Source organism: Pollicipes pollicipes, unplaced genomic scaffold, assembly GCF_011947565.3.
Source record: "Pollicipes pollicipes isolate AB1234 unplaced genomic scaffold, Ppol_2.1 Scaffold_7261;HRSCAF=8764_pilon_pilon_pilon, whole genome shotgun sequence".
In the NCBI taxonomy this organism is placed as follows: domain Eukaryota; kingdom Metazoa; phylum Arthropoda; class Thecostraca; order Pollicipedomorpha; family Pollicipedidae; genus Pollicipes; species Pollicipes pollicipes.
The window spans coordinates 39610403-39625511 of NW_023597054.1; the positions used below are offsets into that span (position 1 = coordinate 39610403).

General features: G+C 53.7%; 1 protein-coding gene across 1 annotated transcript; it reads right to left on the minus strand.

Moving 5' to 3' along the window:
* Positions 1 to 42: 42 nt before the first annotated feature.
* On the minus strand, positions 43 to 12128 carry LOC119111414 (uncharacterized). Its single transcript, XM_037235225.1, has 11 exons — positions 12021 to 12128; positions 5174 to 5377; positions 4752 to 4806; positions 4162 to 4299; positions 3331 to 3575; positions 2121 to 3017; positions 1755 to 1865; positions 1370 to 1529; positions 1062 to 1165; positions 771 to 1016; positions 43 to 64 (listed from the first exon to the last, which is right to left on the minus strand). The coding sequence occupies exons 3-11, from the start codon at positions 4791 to 4793 to the stop codon at positions 43 to 45; spliced, it is 1965 nt and encodes a 654-aa protein (XP_037091120.1). The 5' UTR covers positions 4794 to 4806; positions 5174 to 5377; positions 12021 to 12128.
* Between the last annotated feature and the right edge of the window lie 2981 nt (positions 12129 to 15109).

The window sequence follows — 15109 nt, forward strand, 5'->3', positions numbered from 1 at the left end:
AGGCCTTGAGCGCCACGCCGTCGGGCAGCGGGCGTCCCTCGGTCAGGCCCAGACACTCGGAGAGCTGACGCAGCGCCGGCAGCGCGCGCCAGCCGAGCGCGCCGTCCACCAGCTCGGAGGCCAGCGGGCCAGAGTCGTCCGCACCCTGGCCGGCGGGACGGGCCGCGTCAGCACGCGCACACACAAATACACACACATGAGCGCGCGCGCGACGAGGGGGGGGGGGGACACGCGTAGACCAGCTCACCAGAGCAGTACACCGAAAGCCACCGGTCAATCGAGGTTCTGGAGCCGGCTGGTATGTTTAAGAACGTTGGTCCTCGAGTTGTCCCTAAGAGCTTATCCGCCAAGCGTGTTTTCAACTATATCGCAGCGATCTGATGGAACACACACCACGAGCCAGAGGCATCTGTCGGCTGCTGCTGCGTTGCCTCGCAATGCATCGATGAGCGCTCACGTTTTTATCTATCTTGTTTTTAACGTTGTTCTCATCGATGAACTCCCAGTTGAGGCCGCGGTCGGCCAGCTCGTCGGCCGGGTACAGGCCGGTCTGGGCGAGCACGTCATCGCCGCCGAGCCGCCGCAGCAGACGGCGCACCTGCTCGCGCGGCTGGTCCGGCTCGGCCGGCTCGGCGCGCCGCCAGATCTGCTCGGGCGGCCGGATCAGGCCGCCGTCCCAGCGCGGCGCGTCGGCCGGCCAGGCCGCCTGCTCGGGCGGCGCCGGCTCTCCGCACGCCTCCCACAGCGTGGCGGCCACCGAGCGGCCGCGCCGCAGCTCGCCGTCCAGCTGCCACAGCGCGTCCAGCGACGGCTCGCGCTCCACCAGGTCCGTTGGCGACTCCCAGAGCGGCGCGTCCACCGACATCTTCAGCTGCGACTCCCAGACGCTCCTGTCGGCCGAGTTGCGCGCCGAGTGATCACCGCGCGGTTCCCAGGGACCCTTGTCGACGGGCTTCTCGAGGCTGCAGTCGTCGCCGCGCGGCTCCCAGGGGTCCTTGCCGACGGGCTTCTCCAGGCTGTGAACGCCGCCGCGCGACTCCCAGCGCGCCTCGCCGGCCGACGTCTTGCGGCGCGCGCGCTCGTCGCAGCACTCCCAGCGGGTCTCGTCGATGGCCATCTCGCGCTCGGTGAGATCGTGAGACTCCCAGAGAGCGTCGCTGATCAGCTGTGAACGCGGCGTCGGCGAGCCGGGCGGCTCCCAGGCAGCCGTCTCCACCGAGCCGCCGCGGCCCGGCGCCTCCTCCCGGCCCGCCGCCGGCGGCTCCCAGATGGCGCTGTCGACGGAGCGCTGAAGCGGCGGCGCGTCGGCGCGCGCTTCCCACAGGGCGCGGTCGGCGGACGGGTCGCGGCGGTGGCGCTCGCCGCACGCCTGCCACAGGGTGGCGTCGTCGGCCCGCTCGCCGCCCCCCGGCCAGCCGGACGCCTCGCTGGTGACGCTCGACTCGCGCGAGGCGCGCACGTCGTCCGAGCTGCACTCCCAGATGGCCGCGTCACCCGTCAATGCCGGCTCCTCCTGCCAGGAGGCAGCGCTGCCGAAATGGAAAGACCAATCAGCGGCTGTTTGCGGGGCACAACGGGTAGCGCAGCTATCAAGAATGACAAGAAGCTGTAATACAACACGGCACAAGTAACAGTAACCCACGTACGACGTCCTTTCCCCCGATCACGGAGGCCACTGCATAACCGATTTTTCCTCTCCTCCTGGCGAGCGCCACGACAGCGGGCGGGGGGAGTGGCCTGGGTGTGCGGCGTACCTGTGCGTGTCACTGCTCAGCCGGCAGAAGGTGACCTCGGGCAGGTCGCGGCCGGCCAGCTGGTAGCGCAGCGGCGGGTACTCGGTCGGGCCCTGACGGTACACGGTCCCACTGATGCGGCCCGAGCTCAGCTGGCGATGCTCGGCGTAGCCGGCGGCGGCTGCGGCGGCGGCGGCCGAGGAGGCGGTGGCCGGTTGGCGCGCGTACAGGGGCCGGTGGTCGGGCTCGGCCGGCGCGCCGACCGGCGACCACGCGCCGCCCGTGTAGACGGCGGCCAGCAGCGAGTCGGCTCCGCCGCCGCGCAGGTACAGCGGCCGATGGCCGACCAGCGGGCGGCTGACGCGCGCGAATGCCGACGTCCGGCGCGCCGGCCGCGCCGGCTCGGGCTGCTCGCCGGCGGCCGGCGGCTCCAGCTCACTGTCGTCGGCCGCTGCGTCGCTGCCGTCCTCGTAGATGCTGTGCAGCACGTGTTGCAGGCTCGACAGCACCTCGTGGCTCGAGTCGTCGTCGTCGTCCGCCTCGACGTCCGGCACCGCGCCCGACTGCTCTCCGGAAACCAATATTTGGAGCAGGTCGCGGCCGGCGCCGTCGGCCGGCACCGCCTCGTCCGTCTGACAGTACTTCTCGTTGCAGCTGAGCTTAAACTTGGGCACGAGGCCGCGGCCCGGCGCCGGCTCGTGGTACACCATGTACTTCTGCGGCCGGTCGGCGGCCGGGCGCGGCTCGTCCTCCAGGTAAAGGCCGCCGCTGTCCGAGCGCGTGTAAAGGCGGGCGTCGTAGGTGGCCGGCGACGCCCAGCCGGCCGGCTCGTCGTCTCCGTCGCTGGCGCGCCGGATCGGCTGGAAGTGCGTGTCGGCCGACGGCTGGATGGCGCGCGCCGCGTCGGCCGGCCGCTCGGGCGGCTTGGGCGGCGGCGGCGGGGGCTCGGGCAGGCCGGCGGCCAGCTCCAGTGGTGCTGTGCTCAGGCTGGTGTAGCCGGTCAGCGGCTCCGCGGCGAGCCGGCCCGGCCAGCCGGCCACGGCGTCCGGCAGGCCGGCCAGCCCGGCCGGGTGCAGCAGCAGGCTCAGGCGGAGTGCTGTAGGCCAGACAGCTGTTGTGGGGTGGTCGTCGGTGGAGTGCCAGCGGTCGGCCGGCGCCGCGTCCGCGCACCACGCCGACAGCGAGACGGGCCGCTGGGTGGGGGCGCGGCCCATCTTGCTGAAGTAGGTCAGCGGCACGACGCTCGGCGAGCCGCGGCTCAGAGCCGGGAACGCCGCCTCGTACCTGCCGACGTACCCACGCACACAGTCAGCCGCTGACACTCGTTGGCAGAGGCGACGCCAGTCTACTGAAAGACGATCCACATCGATATTAAGGAAGAGGATCTCGAAAAAGACATCGACAAAAGGGCAACAGTCTACGCTTACAGCTGCGTACAGTCTGAGTTTATAGCCCCTGGCACCCGTGTACGAGAAGGCAAAAGAAAGCCGACTACAAGGTCTATCGCAAATAATGTGCCCAAGGTGCTATCACAGCTCAGTCCCGATAGGTTACAGTGACGCAGCACCAAACAGCACGCCACCGGTGGGCCGCTGACCTGAGCACGGGGTCGTCGGTGGGCGCGTCCACGGTGTCCGGTCGGCGGCGGATGTCGGCCGAGCTGGTCGCCTCCGAGGCCGGCAGCTGCTTCAGCATGCTGATCAGCTGGTCGACCAGCAGCTGGATGCCGCAGTGGTCCTCGGAGGCCGACCTCAGGCACTCGATCACCTCAGCTCTCTTCAGCTCCTCCTCCCTGGTCCTTGGCGGGTGGGGGCCGCCTGGGCCCCCGGCGCCGCGGCCGCACTGCCCGACACGCCACGGTTAGCTCGGCCCGTCTCGCACCACTGACGGCACCCGGAACCACAGCCACAAACCAACAGGCACAGACACACACCGGACGACCGCGCCCAGTGAGTACAAGGTGCTCCAGTGGCCGCGCTCAGAGCTGAAAGGTGCTCCAGTGGCCGCGCTCAGAGAGCCACAACGTGCTTCCGTGACCGCGCTCAGGAAGCCGGAAGATGCTCCAGTGGCCGCGTTCAGGGAGCCACAAGGTGCTCCAGTGGCCGCGCTCAGGGAGTCACAAGGTACTCCAAATGCCGCGCTCAGGGAGCCGCAAGGCGCTCCAGTGGCCTGGTCGGCCAGACCATCCGCCGGTGTCAGGCGGTGGGTCTTGTGCCGCGCCTCTCCGGGACTCATCAACGGGGCAGGTATGACGGCAGGAGAGCCCAACAAGCAATCGGTAAGAACAAAGTCCATACGAAGTATGCCCGTCGCAACCAGGTGACCGGTGGAGGCGACATTTTCCATCCTGATTTGAGCCAGCATCCGACACCTAACGACCTCCCGCGACAGGCACCGGCGTGCCATGCCCCCCGAGGCGGTGTCCCACCTTGTTGGCGACCAGGACATAGCCGGACTGGATGACCTCGGCCGGGTCGATGGTGTCACGGGCCAGCAGGGAGAGCACGGTTCGGGCGTACGCGGCCGAGTCGATGCCGAGGCACTCCAACTCGGTCTCGAGCCATTCCTGCCGGCCGGTCGGCGCGCCCGTCAGTTGGAGAGAACGTCGACAGGGGAGGAAGGCTTCAGGCTCCCGTATCGCGCTCTCGTGTTCCCCCACGGGTGGGAGGGCTTACAATCGATTACACGTGGTGTAGGGTACTGCTGTCGCCTCGGTCAGCCGTGACCGTGTGGAAGTCGTCAGACACCAATGCCAATACGCCGGGTCATTTTCCAGCGCGCTTCAGCCTCATTATACTACGACGGAAAATCTGGGAAATCATGTTATCTGCTGCCATGAGATAATATTTGTGTGTAACCCAAACATGAATATGTTGATGTGCACCATACCAATCACTCCGAACAGGAAATGGGCCGGCACATGCCATAGAACTGCTGAGTATAACAGACCAAAAAAGGACGACTTGAATAACACCACAAACTGCACCCCCCAAGCAGACCCAGGCACCACGTGCTCACCTTGACCACAGCTGGAGTGGAGACAAGCTGGGGATACTTCATCACAGTTATCTATCTGGAGGCAAAAGCAAGAATGCGGTCAGTTCCGAATGGTACTCAAAACCCGGTTGCAGGCTGCTGAGTGCTCCCTCAGACCACAGTCCAAGCATTCATCACCTTCGAGATATATTTGACGGCCGAGACGACTTGGCGTGAAGCACTTAAACTGCTGCTATCTTAAATTACATCATCCCATCTGCAATCACCAAATAGTCGTCTGTGATAACTCTGCGATAATCTTGCGCACGTAGGCACATTATGCCATGCATGCCATATACGACGCTACGCGGGCATGCCAAGTGGTGGCATTTAGCCTCGTACCACAGGCGTGGTGCTCAGCCACACAGCCGTAGCATGTGCGGGTCTGGAGTCTGGCACCTCACCTGGCCTACAAAGTTTAGAGACTACACAGCATCACTGGAGCGTCGTCGGCTTCGCCTTCCTCCCCAGGCTTGGTTGGCCAGCCGAGGCAGGCATGCTGCCTACGTAAGGCGCCAGCCATTCTACTCGGCCATTGGGGGTGGCGGGAGGGTCATTCAGCTGTTTATGTCACGAGGATGCGCACGCCGCCACTCATGGGAGCTGACCTGCAATAGACGGAGCGGAACAGCGCATGTCAGGCACAGTGGCCGAAAACCCGGCCACTCGGTTGACACTGTCCGGCACCAAACGTCGCAGTTCGGCAAATTTAACGACAACCATTTTCAATGAGTAATGAGCCAGCACGTTCCAACGCGAGAACGCACCAACGATTAATTTCCTTGTCCCCGACAGAAGCATGCAAATCAAACCAGCTAGGAAAACATCTTGTTTAGCTTTTTGGGAACGAGCCGAATAGTACCAGATAAGACTTATGACGCCCTCTTTTCTGGGGGGGGGGGGGGGGGGCTTGTGATAATGGCTTCTTATCCTACGCAGCGTGAGCGGTCAATACCGCTCGTTACAGATAATGACCATCGGGAGGACGAGCGCAGCCTTTCCATTCATAAATGGCCTTTCTTCTAAAAGCATAATTGGTCGCAGGCACCTGCAGAGCTCATTTCGGTTGTTTCCTCTTTAGTTTTTACTTTTCCTTTCTTTTTACCTTACGCGGTAGTGATATTTTTCCCCTGTAGTAGAGCTATGCCCCCCCCATTCGATCTGACGTCAGCGCGGTTGACGGCTGGAATGCGTGACGGCATGCGTGCTGACGGAGCGTTCGATGTGTGGGCTGACGGGAAAGTTTTCAATTTTGCCTTCCTTGTTTCCTTTACCTTTTAACTACTTCCGACCAAACACTAACTGTGGCTTACCGCCGACGTGGACGCATCACCTATAAGGTGATGTGTGGAAGTGTGGCTCTTGTTCCGGTGTTACCACCATCTTTCTCATAGGTAGGTTGCTCACTTTTCCCATTCCCACCAAAATGAATTTTTTTTCCTCATTTCAATTTTGGAGATTCCTCATTTTTGCGCAAAAATTCAATCGATCCTTCATTGCTACTTGTGCTGGCATGAATTCCACCCTTTCATTGGACCCACACTTGTACTGAAAAGGCTCATGTTCGAGACAAGACGCGTTTCGTTCCTGTTCTCCATCTTTTACGATTATTCTAACCTAATTTATTGAGGAACGCAACTGTACACCACACTAGTCAATGTCACTCGCCTTTTCATGGCTACTGTGGGCTATGGCTACTTCCCTTCTCATCTATCCTTCACGTCGCATTCCTTCAAAATTAGAGACAAGTGTCTCTACCCCACCTAAAGTACTCGCCAACGCAAAAGCTATCAAATCAGACTCCCGCTTCTTTGCCAGAATGATTTTCTAATCCGGCAGCACCTTCCCTCCATACTGACGGGCTGATCAAAATCCCGGCATCATCGTCAGCCAGCGCGTGACGTCACAGAACACGTGACTTTGTGGTCACGTGGCGTGACGTGACGTAGGGAAAATACCAGGCCGTGATTGGCGCTGACAAATGTGCTGACGAAAGATCGAACGCGGCCTATGACAGAGCAGTCTGTGGCCGATAAAACCTCTCGTGGGTCAGCTACGCAACAGCCGGCAAGTCATGAGGCCGTCAGAAGCTCTCGCTTCAGAAGCTCCATTCCGATACCCGGCACTCAATTGCTTTGAAAGACACCCCATCATGGTGTGTCCCCCTTCCCCTCCCCACCCCACCCCATCATGGTGTGCATGGCCCTCGGTGATGTCATGGGTGTAAAAATAGGTGAGTGGTCAGCGGAAAAGGATCAGCATGCAGCTAACACATGGAGCTTCCCAGCCATTTCATGCGTTCATAAACGCGCCATTGCTATAAGAACTTGTGGGTTTAGCGACGCACTCCCAGCCATCCAGCATGGCAATATCTAACGCCGGCCGTTGTGGAGAACGGCGGAACTCTTGGCCCATTGCCAAATTGGACACCCACGACTTCCCGCGCGAGGTCACGGGCAAATGCTCTACCAAGCGTGCCAGCCTTCTCCTGTCACCCGTGGCAACTGCATATCTCAAGTTGCCGGTGTCGCGGCGGCCGCACCAGCTTTCACTGAAATGGACATACTTTCGCCATTTTCACGCTGAAACATGTCCATTCTGGCCGGTTCCGCACAGCAATTTTACTCAGCCTTCTCCACTCGCGCAACTGCATGTATGTCAGAAGCAAGTCTTGCTCTTCTGTTGTTCATGTCCTCTTCACACTGCAGTGCGCGTGAGCGCAGACTACTGGACGAACATGGCCCGTGGAGGAACCGCACGGATCTATTGGAGAACCGCATGGATCGAGTTTTGTATCCAGGACATTCTGCTGCTGCTACAGGATTGAGTTGGGCACTTGGACTGGGTCCGCTACCTGGATTGTGTCCGTCTGTAGCATCCTGGGACTGAATCCACGTCAGGAATCAAAAACAGGATGGCAGATTACATGAGATCCTGCCTCAATACTGCCGTATATCCTCAGTTTTGCATTTGTGTATGTAGTGGGCTAATGTTGTATGTCATATTCAGCTATGCTATATGACCCCATCTGACTCTCCCCCTCCCCCTCCCCCCCCCCCCCCCCCCCCCCCGACAAGAAATGCGAGCCACCCGGGGAATCGAGCCCCGTGCCTCTGGTCACCCAGACGCGCGGGTTTACAAGTGCACCACCACAAACATTTCAGTCCTAGTCGCCCTGGTGCTTCGTGCGTCCCCTCCTGGCCTGCCTGACATACCGCACCACATCCAGCTGTCAGTGGACTGAATGTTAAGCATTATCGATCTGCTGGAAGTCCCATTCAAACACCACACTGCAAAAACTGAAGGTTACGCCGATCATGCCCCGCGCAGCAGCGACATCCCGGCAGCAATTTCAGCACACGTACGGCGGAAACCCGAGGGTCCGCATTCGGCCCGCGCGTCGCCGCCAATTGTAGCGCATATAGATACAATTCTTCAAGGAGTCATGATGTTGCTAGGGAAATTTCTACTGGGGGTCCGCCTCCAAAGTTTTTCAAGGCAGAATAACTTGAAAATTGCAGCGCAACTTAGCCTGACCTGAGTTCGGCGCACGCGCGCTCCGAGCTTGGCACACCACCGTCACGCAATCGTCCGATACAATGGACTGATTTTAAGCAGACTGAGACACAAATACCTGTCATGATTCCTTGCAAGCCTAACACACTCGTCCCAAAGCAGACAGCTCTCTCGCATGGATTGCCAACACAAGACGCTGAGCCTCAGACGGCCGACTCACCGGCGCGCCGACACCAAGTGGGAAAGCATATGCAACAGATGGATGGCTGATTCAAAGGCACACCTGCACCAAAGGGCGGGGGGAAGCATGGGTAACAGCCATCAGTCAAATGGGACCTGGCGCAGAATGTCAACATCCAGTTAAAATGCCACAAATGGGTAGCAGCAGCCTTTGGCTAGTCCTTCCAGCAAATTCAAACAGCTTAGTCTATCAGTTTGCTACCCTGGTCCAACCCACCTTCCTGGACTGGGGTACAGTTATTTGAGGTAAATTTAGCTGTGAGGACCAGAAGCTACCACAAAGTGGATACAAAGATTAGTCACAAAATGTTAAGAAGTGTTAACGTGCGAGTTCGCGTCTGTCAACCAGCCCCTCGGCAAGACATTCCAGATGTCTGGGCAGAAGAGCTGTGATGCTACACTTGGACAGGTCTGTGGAAAAGGGCTGCCGCAGCATAGCAAAAGGACTTTATGTAAGATCATACAAATTCCTTTTATCCAAAAGAATCCATGACACAAAGGCACCTGCCATCTCCACCAATCAGCCCTGCTCCACCCATACTCCAATTGGCATCCCCTTTTATCTCCAGCTGGCATTGGACCACATTAAATATGTTGTGATTAAGAAAAATAAAAGGCAGGTGCACTAGTGTAAGCCACTTATGTGAGTGTGGCAGGAGGTCCGTAACATGAACTGCAGGTACATACTGGCACATGTCAAAGGACACAATTGATTTTTCACACACTCACAGCTATGTGAAAGTGTTCCCAATAATCTTTTGGCATCTTCTCAGCTGGTGTACATATGGTCCATAAACATGCAACCAACATATCAGCAGCCTAAGGTCAGTAGTCACCTCCTGCTGCTGTTGGAAGAAACCACACCTGATGGAAGTTTCCGGTGGCAAGAGTTGCATTCTGTACCAAACAATTCAACAAACACCCCAAACTTCTCTGACAGTCACATAATCTACAAGGCATTGCAAAACAAAAATACATTGACCTAAGAGAATGGATGGTTTTGTGTCCACATGTCAGATAACAAATACTCAATTGCTGGAAAATGTAAAGGTTTCCTTCTCTACATCTTGTCCACATTATATGGATTGTAAATATGACCCAGGGTTGGGAAAAATTAGATTTGATTACATTAATGGGAAAAGAGCGAAACACCAGAGTAAGTTCTTTTTGGAACACAATAGCTAAGGAGATGATCTCTATGTTATGCACCCATCATCCTGCAATGCAGATTGTTGCCAAAATGTTCCAGAACTATTAAAACTAAGTGTTACTTGCATTATCGGCTGGACACTGAATACACACTTTCCCTGTTGACTGTGACGTCTAGTCACACTTCCACTGTGACTAGATGCACAATAAATGTAATTTTTACAATAGATAAATCTGATTTGACAAAATGAAATCACGTTTCTGCCTACTTAAAAATGGTATGACCTTCTGCTAATGTTCTTCATTCTTTTATTATGCTCACTAAACCTCTACATCCCCACCTATCCAAACCAAAACCCTCTGGGGCACAGCAGGTACCATAAGTTTATTCAGTGATGACACATATCAAACTAGGCTATAATAAACAAACATAACCTGGCAATGCCTTGGAAATTTCACCAATTGAGCACCTAGGGTTTTAAATGTCACCCCTCCTATTGCACAACCATGTCATTGGATATAAAAACTATACATGAACATATAGGGATGCAAATGATATTTTGTGCTAGCAAATTTATTTTGAATGGCTTGCTTGAGTAGCTTTGGGTACAGAATACCTGGTAAGCATAGCTTGTTGGTTGTCTGTACCCTGAGACCACCACCCTAAGTTGTGCCATCCAGTTCAACTAATAATTTTGCCACTGCCCTTTCATCAGACAAGAATGTGGAGGGTTTAACATGTAGCACAATGCTGCTGCATGGCAGCCCTGGGCCTGTGTTAATCCTTGTTGGCCAGTTGCCAGCTAACCATTTCATTTGTCTGGCCAAACAATGTGCCAGCTCTGGGACACTGTGCCCAGTGCCCCTGGATCATGAGGCCCAGCATCCCTCACACAGACCACATAGTTGACCAAAAATAAAAAATAACACAGAAATGTTAAAAAACTATAATTTTTTTTATAACTTATACTGCAACAAGCATAAAATGCCTTAAAATTACCATAAACAATTGAATGATTTAGCACTCTCAAGCAGCCACAAACATGGCCATGCTCCTCTGCAACTAACACCAAGCAACACAACATATCATACATATATGTGCCAGAATCATACCATTAAGTTTAAAAGAGGCAGTGGTTAATCAAGGGAAAGTACATTCAAGGCAGCTAAAAAAGTCTGGTCGAGTCCAGATTACGTAAACTCAGTGGGTCTCAATCTGCCTGCACTGTTAGCTCGCATTAACCTTGCTAGAGCACACATCAGTTGGAAAACTGATCATTACATTATCTTTATCTCAAACGAAGGGCATACATGAAATAAATCTGTTTATAACAAATATTAAATATAATGGTTGATTCCCCACAGTGAAGGTGCAATAAAGCAAACCAAATTCAAACTTATTCTGGATGAAACAGTTCTTGCCATCCTATTTTGACCAGCTACACATGGCTAGTACAACTATTGTTGGCAAAACTGGCAAAAAATGACAGGTTTAAATGCTGTGTTGATCAAAACTGGATGATAAATATTTGGTACACTGATAAGATAAATGAGAAGTAAAACTTGTGAAAAAGACATAAACAAATCATTCTAGCACACAACAACACTGAAGGAAATATAACTGTAGCATGAGTTATGAACTGAGAGCTGGGCAGCAATTCAACATGCTGTTTGGATGTATGGTGAAGATGAAACCAGAGACTGCATCCTCATGACAGGCAATTCAAAAGGGGGATACAAACATCTATCAGCATCAAAATAATTTCTATTCATTTCATGAACCATGAAACAGTGAGTACAAAAGGCTGACCTTTGTGTGTAAGCATTATTCCATCAGCACCAGCAGTGCAAAAAGCCTACACTACTGATGTGATATGTGGTATTGCAAGGGATAGTGATAGGTGGAATGTCCGTTTTCAGATTACTGAAGTTGCTGTGTCAAAATAAAGTCATGTTACAAAGACAGCATTTTGCAGAGGTGAAGTTCATCACTAAAATATGTCATTCAAGGTCATAGGAGGCAAGAGAATCCCATCAAGCTCAAATTCTGTAAGCAGCCATGCTTATTTGCTTTACAAAGGCTGCATTGGGGATCTTAACCTTGAATTGAACCTAAGGTTTCACACCACCCTTCAATGAGTCTAGCGTATCTGATTTAGAATTAAATGAAGCATAACAATAAGTTAAATCAACCAAATTTATAGCATATCCGACAAAAACCTGAAATTGGGTTAATTTGACAAGGATCCCAAAATGGCGCACAAGGTCACCACCATCCGACAAGGTAAATGCTTCTACGGCGCGCACTCAACGTAAATATTGACAAGTGCAATAAATTCCACTTACTTTGAGGAATGTCCTCTATTCACGAGATCCCATGCTAGACGAAACGTCTATCTGTCCCACACCTTCTCCTCTCCCCGCGAGAGAACGCAACCCCTCTTGTGATGTATAGTGATGGGCAAGGGATGGCAAGATTGCAACTTGTAGGGATTGAAATGATTTAACGTACCTATATGCGGAACGTTAAAAATCCAGCAAGCAAATTGTGGAAATTTCTGACGTTTGACAGCGACGCATATAGACTGGTAGCAAAAAGTATACGGCGTAGGTATGCCGACTTTTATTGACCAGCACGAGCAATCAGTAATAATATTAAATATAGTGTAGGTAGAGTGGTTGTACGCATTTCCCACAGATGCTGGCCATTGGACAGCCAAGAGGTCTCATGGCAGGGGTGCAGCTTCCCGCTCAGATTAGGGTGACCGCACCCGCCCCCCCCCCCCCCCAACCACCCCCATCCAAAATTGTGAGGCAAGTAGGCCAAATCAGGCGAAAAGAAACGTTTGCTGGGTATTCTGTGGCAAAGGTGGAAGCAACGGCGAGGAACGTGTCAGCAAGTGGGGGTGCAAAAACTAATTTTGGGGTCGATTCTTTCCATGCGTCACCATATAACGAATGCTCAGCATTTCATTAAGTTCAGGGCCTACCTTAAAGGATCACAAAATCTCTATTTTCAGAAAAGTCATTGCGTTATAAGTGTCGTGCTGTGCGTGATATCCTGTTCCGAGACCAGTATGAAAATCGTACGGTTGAAATCTACAACCCGGATACATCACGCATACCAATGCATTCCAAAAAAACATTTGAGCGTACCATTTTCGATATGTGGTCTTTATCACCCGTCCGCTAGCCCCACCAAGTGTTAACTGCTAAACTGACGCTGCGAGGCCCTTGGAGACTGCAACGCCGAGCCTTTGTCTGCTTTCTGCTGGGCATGCTGAATGCGCACATGCTTAAAACTATTTTCTGTAACTTTTCAGTTATGGATTCTAAAGAAATTGTGTTTTTCTCCATGCTTACAAGGCTTGGACATGTAAATAGCAATTTTGGACCCCGTTTCGATCTACACTGGCGTTCACTCTAAAGGCCGTAAATATTTTTGTAAAACCACGGGAAATTTCGGCAACGCCCCTGACCGCTACCGTAGTTAACTAGATGCAGGTTGCAGACATTTTATTTCTGGAGGACTTCATTGCAGTTGCTTCTAGATACACGAGACATTGCACCTTCTGGTAGCATTTGAATCACCTTCCAGACAAAAAAAAAATCAAGAGAACAGAAGAAAATTGATCTGGAAAAATTGCCAAATTTGATGGCTTATTCTGGGGGTGATTTTTGGTGATTGGATTACCTGCTGTCCTTCCACCAGCGAAACCTCTTGCTAACGGCGATGCCCCTCTCTTACTGTGACCGATTGCGTCCCTGGCCACAGTCCAGGCCAGCGAAGCCAATGGCGAGGGTTTCTTTATCCATACGATCCACGTATATTTAAGCTCTTGAAAAATTTAAAAGCGAATAGATACCTTTCGTCGAACGTTATCTGTTGTGAAATCTATAACCAATGAAAAACAGCTATGTAAGGACAAAAAGTACGCCAGCAAAGCGAGACAATGGTTAAGAACGTGAGTGTATATACTTAGTAGCCCTCTCTGAGCAAAGGAAAATTACCGAAGAAAAATATACTGAATTACTGTTCATGGGCGATCAAGAGTGCCCAGGCAGATTAACAGGAAGAGGCAGGTAGGAGTAAAGGGTCCTCCGCAAATGAGATCAAAGAGAATGAACGCTAGTTGAAAGTAGAGCGCCCCTGAGCATCGCGTGGCCCGATGCCTTCACTTCTTTGAGTCCCAGCAGCAGCACAAGGCCCTCCGAGCAAGTGGAAAGAACCCAACACAAATGTGAAAGGCCCCTGAACAGCTGAATGCACCCTGGCATATGGGGCCCTGGAAAATGCATATAAAGCCTTTCGAGCGAGTGGAGAGAATTCGCGGAGCGTCGCTGATCGACCAAGAGTGTCCAAGCATGTTAGCAGACAGTCCCCCAACAGCAGCGTAGGGCACTACGAGAAAATGAAAATAGATCAAGGACAACGTGGAAGGGTCCTTGGCTATGGGATTGATCCAGCAGATGGAGATTAGGGCCCCGCCAGCGGCGTAACGTAGCTGGACAACATCATGAGCTGCTAAAATGTCCCCAACCGCCACCCTCTCAATCAGCGAAAAACTAACTTTGTCTGCTCAAGGGCACTTCACTTTCGCTTGTGACTATCCTTGTCGTCTAGAGGACCAAAGATCTTTGCGCAGAAACTGCGCTCGTTCTGACAGTCATGGCCCCTTGAGAGCCTATGGGTCCCCCTTGGGGCACAAGGAGCATGGTTCCGTGTCCCCTTGCCCTTCTGGGCACGCCAATGGTCCGAGCAGTTTAATGGATGGGGCCCTGACAAGACCATAGGTTCATCCATTCAAATAAGACGCATCCAGGGCACAATATGGAAAACCCAGAAATGATCGAATGTGCCCGATCAAGTGGAGCACCCACAGCGCATAGGGCCCTCTAGTTAGGTCATAAACACCCACGGCACAATGTGAAGGGCCTCAAGCGATCCAGTTTACCCGAGAAAGTTAACAGATCGGACCTCCACAAAAGCGTGGGGCCCTTCATTTAAGTAGGAAGCCTGTAATCCGTGAAGTCCGTAAAGACGTAATGCAGATGGTCCCCGAACGGTCGGATGTGCCTGAGCGGGCTATCAGAAAGGGCCAAACAAAAGTGTATGGCCCTCCATTTCAAACAAGAATTACCCACGACTCAGTGTGGAGGACACCCGAAAAATCTAGCATACCCTAGGAGGTTAACATAAAGGACTCCGAAGAGAGCATAGGGTCCTCCATTCAAAGAAGAAATACGACACAACGCGGAGGGCCCCCGAAGCAATCAAGTGGGCCGCAATAGGTTAACAGGTAGGGCCCCCGACAAGAGTGCGTGCCATTGGGGCTTTACGAAGCACTCAGCTGCTGAGGCTTTATGTCATCGCCTGTCTCTCACCTTGGCGGGAAGGGCGAGCCAAGAGCGTAGGCCCTCCATTCAAACGAGAT

Bases quoted from the DNA above. Each gene is read 5' to 3' on its own strand.
- LOC119111414 (XM_037235225.1), bottom strand. From the start codon at position 4,793: ATGAAGTATCCCCAGCTTGTCTCCACTCCAGCTGTGGTCAAG. The intron at 4,300-4,751 runs GTGAGCACGTGG...ACCGGCCGGCAG, and splicing joins CCACTCCAGCTGTGGTCAAG to GAATGGCTCGAGACCGAGTT. The intron at 1,530-1,754 runs GTACGCCGCACA...CCATTTCGGCAG, and splicing joins CTGAGCAGTGACACGCACAG to CGCTGCCTCCTGGCAGGAGG.